The sequence below is a fragment of the Lepisosteus oculatus genome, chromosome 6 (assembly GCF_040954835.1).
Source record: "Lepisosteus oculatus isolate fLepOcu1 chromosome 6, fLepOcu1.hap2, whole genome shotgun sequence".
NCBI classification, from domain to species: domain Eukaryota; kingdom Metazoa; phylum Chordata; class Actinopteri; order Semionotiformes; family Lepisosteidae; genus Lepisosteus; species Lepisosteus oculatus.
In genome coordinates this window covers 19827294-19843641 of record NC_090701.1, presented here as the reverse complement: position 1 = coordinate 19843641, position 16348 = coordinate 19827294, and the positions used below count along the sequence as shown (strand labels likewise).

Here is a 16348-nt window from a genome sequence, read left to right as displayed (position 1 = left end):
TGTCATTACAGGGCATTGATTTAAGCCTGGGAATTTATCTGGTTGTTGTTCTCTTTGATTGCAAAATAGCAATGCCCTTTTCTGTAACATGGAGATTCCCAATTTGGATTAGTGAATTTTACATCTATACTCTTTTGCTACTTGCAATGTGTAGTAATTCTCTGCAATTGTCTACATTAAAAGTCTTCTGCCGGGTCTTTACTCTAGTTTTAAATTCTATTTTTATCTTTTATACACTAATACTATTTAGTATAGAACTTTATTAATCTTTACTCCAAAGCACCTTGTTGATTTCCTGATTAAATTAGAAAACACCTGACAGAAATATTCTTTTCATAGTTTATTCATTTATTTCCCTGTTATTGTCCATTATTTTCTCAGATACTTTTTACTTCATTCCTAACTTTATCCTGTACTTTTGCTGCTGTAATAAAAAAAATATTAATTTTAAGTACCGCTACAGTATCCCTATCTATCTCTTTCCCTTTCAGGAAATTATTTTTTCTTTATCTAGATCCTGCTCTTTTATAATAATTGTAATACACAATCTCTTTCTTCTTTTATTTTCTTAATTTATTTATTAAACCATTAAGGGCACTGCATTCTATGCTTTTTACTTACTTACGCTTGGGATAAATGTTATCCGTGCTTCACACCGGATCTCTGTAAACTATAACATTGCAGCACAGTGCCACTTAATGGATATTAATGGACATGAGCAACATTTGACGATTTGCTTCATTTTAGAAACATTAACATTTGTAATTATACTGAAATGTGAGTAAGGAATAATTTGGGTGTTTATTTTAATCTCACTACAACGCATCAATGAACAACATTTTTCATCTGCCCAATTAATGATAAAATATCTTTCATCTCCTGATTGGGCAGACATAACACTGAGCAAAACATACTGGAGTTGGTGTTACCTAGCAATCCATTAAATCCATTGAAGATGCTGTTTGAAATACAATTGAAAGAATCAAAGCAAGACTTCATAGTAAAAATGTTTTTTGTATGTAAGAGTATATATAAGTGAATATTAACACAAACAAGTTAGAAAAAAGTCTGGGCATTCAGCCTATCTATTTTCTTCTAGTAGTTCTTTTAGTAGTTCATTGGCTTCTATTCTCAGTTTTAAATATACTTTTTCAAGTAACTTGTTTCACATCTTATGATTATACTACCTGCATGTAACACGATGCACTTGCCAATATTAACGTTATCTTCTGTGCCTTTGCCCACTTTTGAATTTAGTCCAAATCTTTTTTAATATCCTTTGCAGCTAGTACCATGTTTGACATTCCTTCTGTTTTGGTATTGTTTACAAACATGTCAAGAATTACTAATTTACCGCTACAATTGTACATACATTTTTATATACCATCTCCTTCCTCTTACTGAAGAAGTATGTCAGAATTTTAGTATAATTTGAGACCATTTGCTGAACAATGGATATTAACTCTATTTCTCCAGATAACAGAAAGTGTCAGGATAAAAGAGGATCTCAGTTGATAATGAAACACTGTAGAGTACCAGATATGGCTTTTCTACAAAATGCCTCAAATTTCAAAGATATGGTCAAATGACCGCCACTATCATCTGCAATGATTCAGAGATGGATCAACTGTCCAAAATGAGGTAAGGCAAGAATGCATTAAGGAGATACTGTATGTCTTGTTCTAGAAGCTAAGATAAGAAAGTAATGGAAAGGGACCCTGACCACAGGACAATCTACCAGTTTGTAGACATTTGTTAATCTGGGGAGAGATAGTTGGGGAGGTCCAACTCCTGAGTCACTTTGTGACCCATAAGCCAACTATGATAGAGATCATCCTTGATGTAGGGAATATGCCAAAAGCAGAAGCATTTACAGTTATCCATCAGGAACAGAATGTATTGAAATAAACCTGGGAGTTATGTAAAACGGGGCACGTGAACTCTTTATAATCTCTGGCACAGTCCTGGTGGAAAAGCAATAAATGGGACAGACATTTTAGAATAAACAACACATTCCACTGTATATGACACACAACATTAGGCAAAAACAACTCTATACAAGTTTAAACAGCAATATGACTGAGAACTAAACCTCCCTTCCTAGAAGAGGATGTTTTAAGTCTGAGGATTCCACAATACAGGATATCTATATTTTAGGGAATTCTTAGGACAGCAAGTAATCAATAAAATAAGGTTAAGATAACTTAGCTGAAATCAGGTCTTCAAGACTGATCAGAACATGGCTTAATGTGAACTGCAAATGCTATGAGGCTTTGAGTCTTTTATACTATTATGCAACAGAAGCTGGCCCCACCTCACTGGATGAGGTTGCTGTAGCCTTGCTCTGTACGTGGTCTCTGGACTCTCCTTAACTCACTTCTCAATTACTGTTGTTTTCACTGTACTTCTGTTTGTGTTTTCTTACATATTTTCTTATTATCTTATTAAACAACTCACTCATGACTTCCTTTCTTTTAAAAGTATTACACTCACATTGCATCTGCCAGCAACCTCTGTCTTGTGTCCAATTATATTAAGTCATTCTAAGAATCTTTGTGTGCTTGGACCAAATAGCCTGTTGCCTGTCACAGGAATGTAGCCAAAAAGGGGACCTTGTGTCTGTGGTCTCAGCCACAGGATGGCCTATTGGTCTTTACATGTGACCAAGTGAGGAAGATGAGTTTATCTTTTGGATAAGCATCTTTCCCAGGACAGTCCAGAACCATTGTCAATACTCCTTTAAAATGGAGCTTAAATGTCTAACAGAGGGACAAAGCACATCTGGAAATAATCCTGAAATTAAAATGTCATATCAACACATCAACTAATCACAGTCCTGCAAGATGTGGGAACCCATTCCACCTGGTAACTTCTTGACCAACCATATTTTACCTAGGTAAAATGTGAAGCTGCACTTCTAACTGCGTCCCCAATCACTCCGCTGAACCAGCCTGGCTATCTGAAAACAGAACCATATGCCTGCCACACTTGTTGTCTAAACTTTTCAACTTAACTTTTTCCTGAAGTGTCGAGTTAGAGGGTGAGCTTGTATGTAAAGATAGGATTCTGACAGTTCCCCTATACTTCTGTGCGAGAGCTACGACTCTATGGCTGTGGATGAGTGAAAGCCAATATTCACCCTCTTGAGAATAAAATTGTTATATTAACATGTCGATATTAATTTAATTAATTTAAGTAGTAGTTACGTATGAGCGCCTGAATATTGATTATGTGAATGGAACTGAGCAGGAAGTTAGTGTAACCAATGGCAGACTAAACATCTATCATTTTTATGTATCTCATCTGCATTATTTGCTATAGGGTTGATATCTAGAAAGCTTTTATGTACGCATTGTTTATGTATCAATAAGTGTATTGTGTGTGTTGATAATCCCTGTGAAGACTCCAGTTTTTTTGCCAGTAAATTCACAAAACCCTTAAAGGCTCACCACATGTCTGCATACATTGATCTCTCTCCCAGAGCCCTGGAGGACAGTGTGGCCTCCTTCCTGCTATATTTTGCCACATCTGTGGCATTTATGAGTTGACAGTGTTGTGCCAAACAAAGGGCATCAGCTGAGAGTTTGTGTGTTGAAAGTCTTCTTTATTTCATACAGTATGCATATGGGAGTCTTGCTCTTGTACGCAAGACTCAAAAGACAACGTTTACAGTGCTCTTTCATACAGTGAAACAAACGATACAAGATATAGTTCCACATTAATCTCTGCTTGCATTGTGGCTATATATGGTCATTCTAGAAAGCTGACCAGTACATATATTTTCTTTATTGCTGGCTTGCGTGACAAGCAGCCCCTTCTGCTGAATAGACCATTTGTTCCAGGAGAGGTCACTCGGTCATTTCCCTGAGAACTATGCCAGCTATGCATAACGTGCTGTATTATCTTTTGAGACAAGACATCCTGAGACAGAGTTAGCAAAATATAAGTACAGTAATATATAGCCAACAAGATATAATTCATATTTAAGTAAAAACGTTTAGTTCATTCCCTCAACAGCATCCTAGATGCCATAACCTACTTCGAACACAAACTTGCACCTCAGTAGCTTGGGGTGGCTAGATACCCATACACTCATACTCCACTCGTGATGGGTAGGGGTAGGATGAGGGGGGTCAACACAAGAGAGAGAACCATGCAATTTATAAAACATTTCCTGTCAGATGAGTCAGACAGACTGTTTAAGTAGCACTTTCCACATCTGTAGCTCATTAAAGCATCAACTCCCTTCAGCTGTGGTCCTAACATTAGAAACATTTTGCAAATGTCAATTTACAGGTGCACAGAATGGAAATCTAAAAGTCAACAGATCCCTTGAATACAAGTGGGTTTTTGGACATGGACTGACACAGCAAAACTGAGACAGTTGAGTTGATCTGGAAAAAGGGAGTACATCATAACTGCAGCAAGAAGAAATCTTTTCTTTTTGTTTATATTTAATAGCAAAGCTGTATTTTGATTTGGTATTAAAATACTATTATTGCTATGAGTTACAAGGTGCTGGCAAGTATATGAGGTACTGTATATGTATATTGTGCTTGTATGGCATATAATACCATCATAAAACAGCCCATTTCAAGCATGGAGTTTAGGCACAATTTGCTCATTATAGGTTAATTCATAGCTCCTAAAATGTTACTGGCTTCTGGTATAATGACTACAAATAATGAAAAAATCAGCAGAACCTTACACACAAACATTACTGTTATTAAGTAATGATTTTCCATTTTATTATTCTAATTTTCCAATGAAGGTTTGAACAAACAATCATTGTTCAAATATTAGCAGCTTGCAAAAGGTAAAGACATCAGCTCGTATGGACCTTTTTTCCTCAGGAGTCAAATAGCCACAGAACAGTGTGTTCAAAGTACTCCTCTTTGTTAAAGGACAGATAGAGCCCTTACTGAGAAAGTCATGCATGTGCAAGTGCCTGAGTGGTGACAGAGGCCTCTTATACGGATTGTCTGAGGATTTGTCAAGTGCTTACAGTTAATCATGAGCCAACAGAGAACAGCCAGCTGTGTGGTGCTTCCTGGAAACTCCCAAACAGAGTAATCTATTGGCTGATGCATATTGTTTTATGAATAACACTGAACATTAAGCAAAACCTTACCTTTCTTAAGTTTCAAGATACCTGAAAGCATAAAAAGGCCAAAATACCTGATTATTGTCAAGAAAACTGACAAAACTAAATGCACAAAAAATAACAAAGCATGGAGAGGAAGTCTATAAGCAACCTAAAGAATTGAATGAAAGCATGACTTGTTCCCACGATAAGGACAAAAGATAATGTTGATATATGAATGAAAGGAATACAAATTACAAGTAACAATTTGGAGGCTTGGAGTTCTAGCCATATAACTGTGGACTGTAGTTTTTCAGCCTTTTAAATAAATTTACCATATGTACCAGTTTCAGATATGACTTTCCCATCCAAACTCTCATCCAAAATCACTCTGCATCTTACACAATAAAGGTTTATGTTGTCAAATAATAAACAACATGAATATTCAATGAAATATTTTTGTCCTACAGTATGCATTCCTGGAGTCATACCATAAAAAGGTAAAGCCTTTTATATGAAATGGAGTGACAATATAAGAATCTAAATAAATACAAATATCATACCAGTTCGATAAAACTATATTTTGTTAAATATTTTAGGTCTGTCTCATGAGACACATGCCACAAGCACTGAGCCATATCCTCAGGCCAGACAATCTTTTTTATGTTATACACATTGCTTACTGCAGCTTCGTTCTGTCTTGAATAATAAAAAGAAATGTTAGAAAAAAATGCATCCACAGCAAAAAAGACTTACTGTAGCAAGCAGGATACAAGGTATACTGGAAGTAGAGAGAGACTTGTTACAGAGCAGCCGAAAGACATACAGTAAACAGTAGATCCACCTCAAAGTTTTATTTTGTAATATAGGACTGAATATTTATCTTTTGTACTATATCTATTGGTATACAAGTTGCTCTTGTATCTTGCATGTATTGGTATTTTATTGCCACTCCCCCTTTCTTGGATAATCTTCAAACTCGGCAGTATGACAGAATCCAGCTTGTTGGTATAAATCAGAAAGCAAGTAAAAAATGGATCCCCTTATATATGATGGAATTATGATTATGATCTGCCCTATTTAGAAAGGGTGACATTTAAAGCTGAATCACTGTTTACAGATTCTACATACCTTATTTATATGAGGGAGCTTAACAAATACTTTGTGGAATTCTGGAATTGTTTTAATTATACTTGCAAGTTATTTAAACAAGACCTTCCCTATTGCAAAGAACCACTCCTGAATAGATACCATGTACTGTAGTTGTAACTTTTCCCTGCAGCATGACAGTGATATGAACCTCATTGTCAAATAAATACCAGCTAAAGAGGAAAGTGTCTAAAGTACTGTGGTGAAGGTATCATGGCAGATTTTTAGGAATTTGGAGGGACAGCCTGGACAAGAGAGAACAGTAACATTCTTTTTTCTATAAAGCTGATTTAAAGGTATTTTGGAGACAATTTTTCTACCCCCCAAAGACATTGATACTGATTATTGATTGTTTCAATGTCAAGTGACTTCCTTTAAAGATCAAAATGTAGCCTATGATGTGTTTGTTCAGTACAGGGAAGGGAGACCTTCAGGAAAAAAAAAAACAGTTTTCATTTGCAAATGGTTTAGACCAGCAGGAGGCAGGTGGAACAGTGTTTCCCCCCCAAAAAATGGTTCATATGGAGACTGGGGACACTTCCTTGTTCCTTGACACTGTTCACAGGAGTATGAGAGCCTGCCTAATGCCCTGTTTAAATTCCACTCTGGGTTTTTACAATCTGGCTTTCCTATAGTTTTCCTTAATTCATTTGGTAAAGCAGTTGCTCGGCTTTCCTTACCTGCTACAGTATGTGCATAATGGTTGTAATACAGTATGTCATCCATTTAAAGTGGTTTGCATTAGAAGGTTGTGGGTTCGAATTCTAATTGGAACACAGCATGTACTTGTTACCTTTAATATTTTCTAATAATTTAGTGTACAATGACTACTTAGGAAGGTTTCCTCCGGGAGCTCCAGTTTCCCCCACAGTGCAAAGACATACTGGTAGGTTAACTGGCTTCTGGACAAATTGGCCCTCGCGTGTGTTTGCATGTGTACTGTATGTGCGTCTGTGTGTGCCTTGCAATGGACTGAAATCCCTTCCAGGGTGTCCCCATTGCTTGCCGGGACAGGATCCAGCTCACTTGCAAGACTGAATCGGAGGAAACATTTAGAAGGTGGGTGGATGTTAAAGTGGGATTACGTGGTAAGGCAGAATCAAAAACCCATGTTAATTTTTCAATACAGGAAAAAGACATATGAAAGGTTGAATTTCCCATGAATAGCTATAAAACTACAAGGAATACCACTCAATCCCTTTAGGAAGACTGTTATCAAACAAGTGAATACAAATTTCAAAGTTACATCTTGAACTCACTGTGAACAAAGAATTTTTTCATTCCTATAAATCAATAAAATACAAAGATTAGAATTAATATGAAAATTAGCTGCACTAATTTGGATTATCATTGCTATTTGCATTAAGCTTTCTGTGGGATTGATTTAACTGTGTCTGTTGATATTTCAAGTGAATTACATTGATTCATCTTCAGGATTATATTTATCTGTGCAAGAGTTGAAGCAATGGGGTATGGGCTTATCCTTTTAAACAAAAGAGAGTTTATGTAAAGAACTGGAAACATGTACCGCATACCCAGGCTGAACAATGAACAGGCTAAGATAATCTCATTAAATACTGCAGGATCTGTTGATTCCTGAGATTGATTGTTGTTTCTAAGGTGCTAAAAAATCAGAAAATAATTATATCAAAGAGGTGATCACCATCCTCACCAAAAATTTAAAGGACCACCAAAACATGAAGGCATTGATGGTATGATTTCAATACAAAATGTCCTTCAGAGGAGTACAGTAGAAAACACTGCAACTGGGTTTGAAAACTGAAAAGTGGACACTAATAAACCAAATACTACAGGAAATTTATGGTTTGCATTTTAGTTATCAATATTATACATAACCTCGAAACATCATCTTGGATAAAAGTGAAATAAACTAATGTATATACCTGTAACATCTGAAAGAGTTCCTCTTTCTGCAAGGTGCTTTCTGTACAGGGTCTTTAAAACCTTGGCGCTGCCAAATCTCTTGAATCGGCTTTTAACGTTATTGTAGTACCATTCCAGAGACTGGGTCCTTAGAAGCCTAGAAAGAAAGAAGACATAAGCCGTGAGTCAAATAAACCTTTTAAAAGTCCAACCAAAATAATAAAAAAGAGAATTTCAGAATACTGATAATTAAGAGTTCAAGACCAAATTAGAAATGTGAAGTCTTATTTCCCCTCAACATTCCCACACATCATTTACATAGAAAAATGACAAATGACTCCGTAAAACAACTATACAATATTTGGGTGAACAATACAGTGGATCTTATTAAATATTCGGCAGTTTTGTTGAAAAAAAAAGTTCAGTCCTGTTTATTTGGAAAATTAGACTACATTCTCACCCATACAATTCGGTTATATTTTTTCTAAAAAAATATTTCCTATGGGAGTGCTCAGTAATGTACCTCTGTTTTTTTTTTTTACATCATAAGAAAACAGAAGTCCAACATTGAGTGAGTATTTTATTTAGGACATCTGCTCACTACTGTGCAAGCACTGAAGTAAAACCTAAGGCAAAGAAACCTGCAGTCTGCAATCTTTATCCATGAAAGCGCCTTTCTCAAAACCAAAGTGTATATTTATAGAAGTGTGGAGATCTGTTAACTCAGCTGTTAAAATAAACTCTAAACACCTGAACAGAATCCCTTTTAATTTCAAGTAAAAGGCTCCTTTAACTAACATTAACATTGAGAGCCACTGATATACAGTACTGCAAATACTATACAGTATGCATACAGCACTATACCAGTATATAGATATCAAAATTCTAGTCTGATCATTAAAACGAATTATTTATTTTTTACTGAACATGTTGTTGCCTCATTATTTGAAACACTCATCCTTCCTACTCTACTCATTCTACTCCACTTCTAGTCCAAAACTTTGCACTCAAATGGCTGAATAAACCACTTCTTGAACAGCTTCTTGCCTCAGGTCTGCAATCTCTGTAGCTCATCCCTGATTGCTGCACATCTCATTCCCTAGCAGCCCTGCTATACCCATACATGATACCCCTCTACCTGACATGCTCCTCTGGAAGTATCCATGATGTATCCTGTTGCTTGGATACTGTTCAAGAGTCATGTTTCCACTCTTTGCTCCATCACACTGATCTTTCCCTCCTCTGGTCTCTTGTCTCCCTCCTCTCTACACCTTCACTGGCTCACAGCTGATGCTAATTTAGTTCTACTGATTGTTTTCATAGCTTTACACTGCTATCATATGCAAGGTTTGTATTCTATGAATTAGTGGACATTCATTTTTAAAATCTGAAAAAAAAAATCTTATAGTGCGTTACACTAAGAAAATACCATGTACCCCTGAATTTTCTTGTATCTGCATCCTTTTTGGAGGTTGTTTTAATTACCGTGCTTGTTTTACACATTGCCTATACATTTAGAAAGGGGTTAGATGTTGAAAGCGAGCAATAAAAAAATAAAGCTGACATTTTATTAGTTTAGTATTTTATTTTAAAGTGTTATTGCACCTCTCCAGTGAGCTTTATTAAAAAAAAATATTTGCAAATGCAAAAGGAGCTTGTTTGCTGCAGGTGATGGGGGAAAATAGGAGTGATATTACGTAGAAGGGTCTTAATTTAATTAAAAACAAAACCATCTGCTGTTAGTGAATGACATATAGTACATGCCACTGTTGTCACTGCATTCAGAGGGCGCTCCTTCTCTGTCCTGTCTCTCATTTCCGGTTCTTTGCTGTCCTTCCAGTGTTTCTCTCTCTCTGGGGCTATATATTTCCAGGTCTTTCATTCCGCCTTCGCTCAGCGTTGACGTTCGGATGTCCTGAGACCCGCCTAGCACCAGGTCTCCTCACGTCCGCTACCTGAGGGCATAGGTTTCTATACGGCACTCCCTGAACAGCTGAGCCCAGGCTATCCCCTGTCTCGCCGCTACGCATAGGGTCTTTTCGCTCTCCTGCCATTCCACGGTTCGTCCTTTCCGACATCTGTGACAACTGCATAGTGCTTATCTGTGTACCATAGCGTTTTCAAATGAAAGTCATCACTATGTATTGAGCTTTGAATCTAGAATAAGTAAATGAAAGAAGTTCACAATAAAAGTATGCAGTCATTTAATTATAACTGTTTTTATGTTACTATTACAATGGGATTGTTACATCCAAAACAAAATGAGAAAATAAAAACCTGTATATACTGTATATATACACAGTAGTTTCTCATTAGCTTAAATAATTAACTTTGGCATTTGTGTACAAATCTGAGATGATTTTCATGTATAAAGATTTAAATGATCAGCATAAAATGTTATCTTAAGAAGTGAAATGAATTCGCTTGATTTATAAAACCTATGAATTCAAATAATGAGAGGACCATGTATTACATTTATTCCTTCCAACATTAAACATCGCTAATTAATTTACCCGGTGCCATTCTTCAGCTGAGAGGTTCACCTGAGGTGCAGTTTAGTTGGTAATTAAAAATTCCTTGGCTAAGTTGCACTCTTGCTCTTAAAATATGGCGTTTCTAATTAATTAAATAAGTAATTAATGGGGAATTAAAGTTCCCCATTAATGCAACTGGTGAGACAATTTCTCACTCTTTTTGCTAGTGTCTGCTTCTGTACATAATGAATGCTGCATGTCACCCAGGTGGTGGTGGATGAAGTGGGTCCTCTCTTAAAACTAAAGAATTTTTAATAAATGCAACAGATTAATTATTTTGGGGATTTCATATGAATATTTTGCTGCTTCATGGCAGGGGCTGTGCTTGAGGTTAATATACATAAACTACCACAGCATTTGTCTCCCCCTCCACCATAGCCAACTCTCTCAGAGAAAAAAGCCAAAAGATTTTATTTTTATTATTTGGACGACGTTAGACATGGTTCTTTCATTGATCTGTGCATTTGAATTGAAATGGCAAGTTGGCGTTTCTCAGCATGAGCTTCAACATTATTTATGGCAGTCTTTTTTACAGAACAAAACTGTGAAACGGAGCACTGTGCAGTAAGTACCGTAGAAGATTAGCATAATCTCATAACATACTTCACAAAAGATTGGAAATAAACAACATAACAGAATGAAAAAACAAAACTGAGGGATCTATATTTGTCACGTGTGGGTTTTCAGCATAGATTTATTATGAATTGGTTTGCAATACCACAAGAAAGGCCACAAAAAATCAGTGACAGTCCATCCAGTCCATTCAGTAAAAACTATTGACTCATTTGGTAGTACTGCCCCAGTCAAATACTGAAATTAAGGAAAAGTAATAGAACTCATATCTTGACAGTATAGACTATGATGGACTCTTCAAGACACCCACCTGGACCTGTAGATTAGGCAATTTTTCAGATAACTGATCATGGTGCCCTGTACATTAAAAGACGTCCTTCATAAATATTTGGCATCTAAAATAGATTTTTTAACCTTATCTGGTATGAACAATACTGTTGGTTAGAGTACTCATTTGCATCATTTTGTACAATAGTTAAGGCCTACTGGAAATGCCTTGACCCATGAAATTTCAAAAACTGAAAGAAGGCCAGTGTTTTTCTGAAAACCCAAGACATACTGTAACTATGCAGAGGGAATATTCCATGGAAGCCTGGTCTGAATTCACATTTCAAAAAGGAATACAATATACAACAAGTTCTGCTAATGCAAAGGCTGGAGAACAAAATGGAAGTGAGCAGCAGTAGAATCTTCTTCTTTCACAGAACGGCAAAATGTGCAAATGTGTAAATTGGAGAATAAAAGAATAACTTAGAATTTGACATTGCCTAAGTAATATTGACTGAGAGCCTAAAAAATGCTCTCAGGTGGTCTTATTAATCTCTTCAAGCGAACTTGTGTTAGAGCTACTGTACATAACATACAAAAAATAAGAAAGCTTACAAATGAAAATAGGGCATTTAGCCCATCTAAGCCATTTAGTAATTAGTACCTTCTTAAAAGAAACCAGGGTGTCAACTTCAATAATATGGCTGGGTAGCTTGTTCCATACTCTCACAATCATTAGGGTAAAGAGGAACTTCATGTTCTAGCATTTAAATTCACTCTCCACTTTTGCCCTTTGGTTTGTATTCTGTTATTTATTCAGAAGATATCTGAATGGGTAAACATTGTCAATGACTTTGAAGTTTTTGAATACTTGTATAAGGCACCCCTTGTTCTCTTTGTTCGACATTAAAAGGGTTCAGTTCTTTCAGCATATCAGTATAGGACATTAACAGTCCCAGAATGTACTGTATGTACTCTAGCTGCTTTTCTATGGACGTATTCCAGAGCAGGAATATCTTGAATGTGTCTAGAACACAGCGACCAAAATAGTAAATATTCTAAATGGACCTTACTAGTGCATTTGTAATACGTTTTATGATTTCGATTTTACACCTTTAACTAAATAGCCTAACGTTTTGCTTACCTTTTTAATTGGTTCCCCACATGGGCTGGAAGATGTACTGTAAATAATGTTTCAACATAAACACCTAGGTCTTTTTCATAAGTGGCCTCTTCAAACTCAATGTTTCCCATTCTGTATTCATAGTTTATGCTTTTTATTATCTGCATGCAATACCATGATCTTGTTATTAAACATGATCCGCTAGGTAGTTGCCCAGTCATGGGTTTTGTGTAAATATTTGTGAATTTCATTTGCTGCCTCTATGGTGTTTGCCAATCCTCCTAATTTGATAGAATATGACTTTTCTACCATCCATACCAGAATCTAGATCATTTAATCTATTTATATTGCATTAATTCACATTAATTCAAATTGAAATTATAATCATACATCCTATATTATATTAGAAACAGAACAGCGCTGTTACAGACAACAAGCATATCATTATGAAATTATTTTAGATGCATTTTAAATTGGCTAACATTAATAAAAAATGTAAATGCCCTTTCTGCCCCTTCATTCACGAATACAAAACAAACATGTAGGGCGTTATGCATCAACTTTGCATATTAAGCAATATGAGGTGTAACAAGCAACCTAATCACAGTCTTATATTATCAATCGATTCTCCAATATACTGCAGCATAAAAAGTCTATAGGAAACACTTTTTTATATTTTCCTAACCATACTGTAACTATACATAAACTGTTTTTAATACAGTACAGTCTACAGTTTTTGGATATTCATTATGTCACCTTTTTGATAAATTGATCATCCATGACAGACCATCATTCACTTTGTGACTTTGACAGTTGCCCAATCACTAAATCACATTTCTCATGAAAGTGATAACTGGTCACAGGTGATGAGATGGCTTAACCTGATTAATACTAGCCTGGTGAAAAGCAAGGAAAAATACACACAGAGAAGAACTAGATTCCTATATGCTCCACCTAACAATGGAATAATTCCTTCATATGTTGCAGTTTGGACTAAATCAACTCAGGTAGACTCAACTAAAAGTCAGCCTTTTCTAGTAATGGTGTTTTATGGATTTGTATAGATCACTCTGATCAATGTCGAGTATCCTTGAACAATACACTAATTGTCCAAGGTGCTCCATGTGTAATGGTCTGTGCAGGTACAGTACATCTAGTTCCGACAATTTCCACTTTTAATGACCAAAGGAGATCTTACTACAGTATATGACATTACATTGATCAAGTCCTGGGACTTCACTTATTGCCCTTTTGTTGGCTCATCTTGACATGGACAGTAAGACAAAGTATCCCAAACATTTCATAATACAAAATAAAATATCTTCAGTATCTGGCTCATCAAAAGACAGAACCTTTAAAGTATTACATAAATACTGCAGTGGATTTTGGACTGTCAATTATGGTAATTATGTTTATCATTTGTTTTGCCACTTTAAGCTTTTTTCTACACTTTCTCCTTAGCTAGCACCGTTAACTCACTTATAAGCGGGACTTTCACAAGTACTCTCACACAAGTCATATCACCATAATGTGAAAAGAATCCCTGCAGTTTCCAGGAAAGAAAAAATAATTCTGTAAATTGTTTTTGCTTTATTCCACCATAGTTTATATATTCTGCTGTTACAACAAGGAGGTTTACAGATTGGACTGAAACATGCTTGAAATAGCACACTAACTCGCTCCAAGCAGGAACAGATGGTTGTATGTTTTTCCAAAAAAACTACTGTAGATTCTTTTTATTTTCATTATTTTATCACATACAGTACTGTATGTATTTTTTTCTTTCTTTGATCAAGAAAGGTTGATTATGCTTAAAAGTATGTAGAATTGTTAAGAAAATTACAAATGATAAACTCCTCAAACCTTATGGCTAACAATTATTCAGAGAGAGCTCTATGACATTCTGATGCCATGTAGACTACTTCTTACAATATACAAATGTACATATGAACTAATAACTAATGAGTTTTACTGTATACTGTATACTGTATTACTACAAATGATAGATGAAAGAAGCCAGGGACTAGCTACTGTATTTCCTCTATCAAAATGAAAAATAACACTGGAATTCACAAGGCAAGCAGTTATCAATTTGTAAATCTAAATGAGATTTAAATAAAATATGCAGCATAAATTAAAAGCTTCCAATGACTCTTCCACATTAAATCTCCTTGCCAAAGACACTATAATTTACTTTCTAAATCTTATAATGAATTTAAATGACTCCTATCTGGAAGCACTTTAAGCAAGATCAAATAATTATTTTGCCTTTCAAGACTTCAATGGTATTTCTTTTATTATCCAAACTATATATTGCAACTGACATTTTGTTTTGATGAATCCAGTACAATTATCCATTTCATGCACAATCTGCAATATTAAGGGTCGTCATGTACTCCTTTTGTGGTCTTATTAAGACTTAAAATGTGTGTGTAAAATAAAGAATAAATTTAGTTTTGAGGTAATTTACCTTCCTGCAGTACATGTAATATAAAAATGTAAGACAACATTATTGCTTCTTGTGCTTGTAAGCAAAACAAGAATAATCAATTTGATAAATCTTACAAATAATTAAATTGAATTCAGATCATTTGTATTGTAATTTTAAATATTACTTTTATACAAAAACATTCACTGGGATTTCATTATCAAATACTGAAAAACCTGGAACTATAGTAATATACTGTACAGTACTGTACCTAAAAGAGCTGTTCTTATAATAGTCAGAAACTCAAAGTACTGTAAAAAATGGCACACATACTTTAAGACACAAGATGCACACAAAAAGAAAGCAGGGATGAAGGCATCTCAATTAGTGAATTTAGTGAATACAAGAGTAAAAGCAATTACTGATAACACATATTACAAGACTTAGTGAATAGATCAATCTGAAAGCAAGTTTTGAAAAGATCAGCAGCCACACTGCCTTTAGGTGAATTAGAATTTAGGCAAGGATTTCCACAGAAGTGGTGCTGTAAATGAGAAGGCTGAATTCACCCAGTCTGATTAGCGTGGTCTTTGGCAAAATACAGAGGTCTGAAGCATGATACTGTAGTATATTCTGGAAAAAGAGCAGTGTCTCATACTGGAGCAGCAGAGCTCATAAATGTCTCTGGGAATCCTCTCTAGTCTAGTGATGTGCAGATGCAGACTACTTTAACGTATTGTAGCAGAGTTGCAGACAATTTCTAATCTTTTGAGTCAGTTACTGATTGGGGAGGGTAAGCTTGAACAACCTGACTGGGTGGCAAAGTTAAATGGGACTGTGTGCGGTTGAAGGCTAGTCATGTGGAACTGGAGAATATTGCTCCGAAAAAGAAAGGTTAATTGTCGGAGCAGCAGATCTGACTGTCTGTAAAGAAAGCTTTTCAAATAGCAGGTGAGATAGCTTTAGCAGGTAGGAAACAATGATCACAGGGACACTGGTTTGTGCATAGTCTGTATGGGGACTATGCACAAACCTATGGGGTGCATAGCACCAGTGGAGATCTTGGTTCATACAAATGTAGTTATGTATTGCTACCCTTATGACCTGACGCAAATGATGATTCTGATCATGTGGTCTGAATGATCATTTCTATGCATATGATGCTCAAAACTATGCTCTAATCTATATCCATACTAAACCTGGCATTGAAGTGGCTTGTTCTGTACATACAAATTGCATCTCTGACATAAATAATTCCTTCATTTAAACTGCAATAAGACTAAAGTCATGCTTCTTATCAACACTCA

At 35.6% G+C, this 16348-nt stretch overlaps 1 protein-coding gene across 3 annotated transcripts in view; it reads right to left on the bottom strand.

Annotated features, from left to right (window-relative positions):
* Positions 1–16348, bottom strand: part of myripa (myosin VIIA and Rab interacting protein a) — a 139043-nt gene that overhangs the window by 49409 nt on the left and 73286 nt on the right. For all 3 annotated transcript variants that reach the window (XM_015354547.2, XM_015354549.2, XM_015354550.2), the window contains one exon: positions 8137–8273. In XM_015354547.2, the coding sequence (XP_015210033.2) occupies positions 8137–8273 (137 nt within the window). The remainder of the gene's footprint in view (positions 1–8136; positions 8274–16348) is intronic.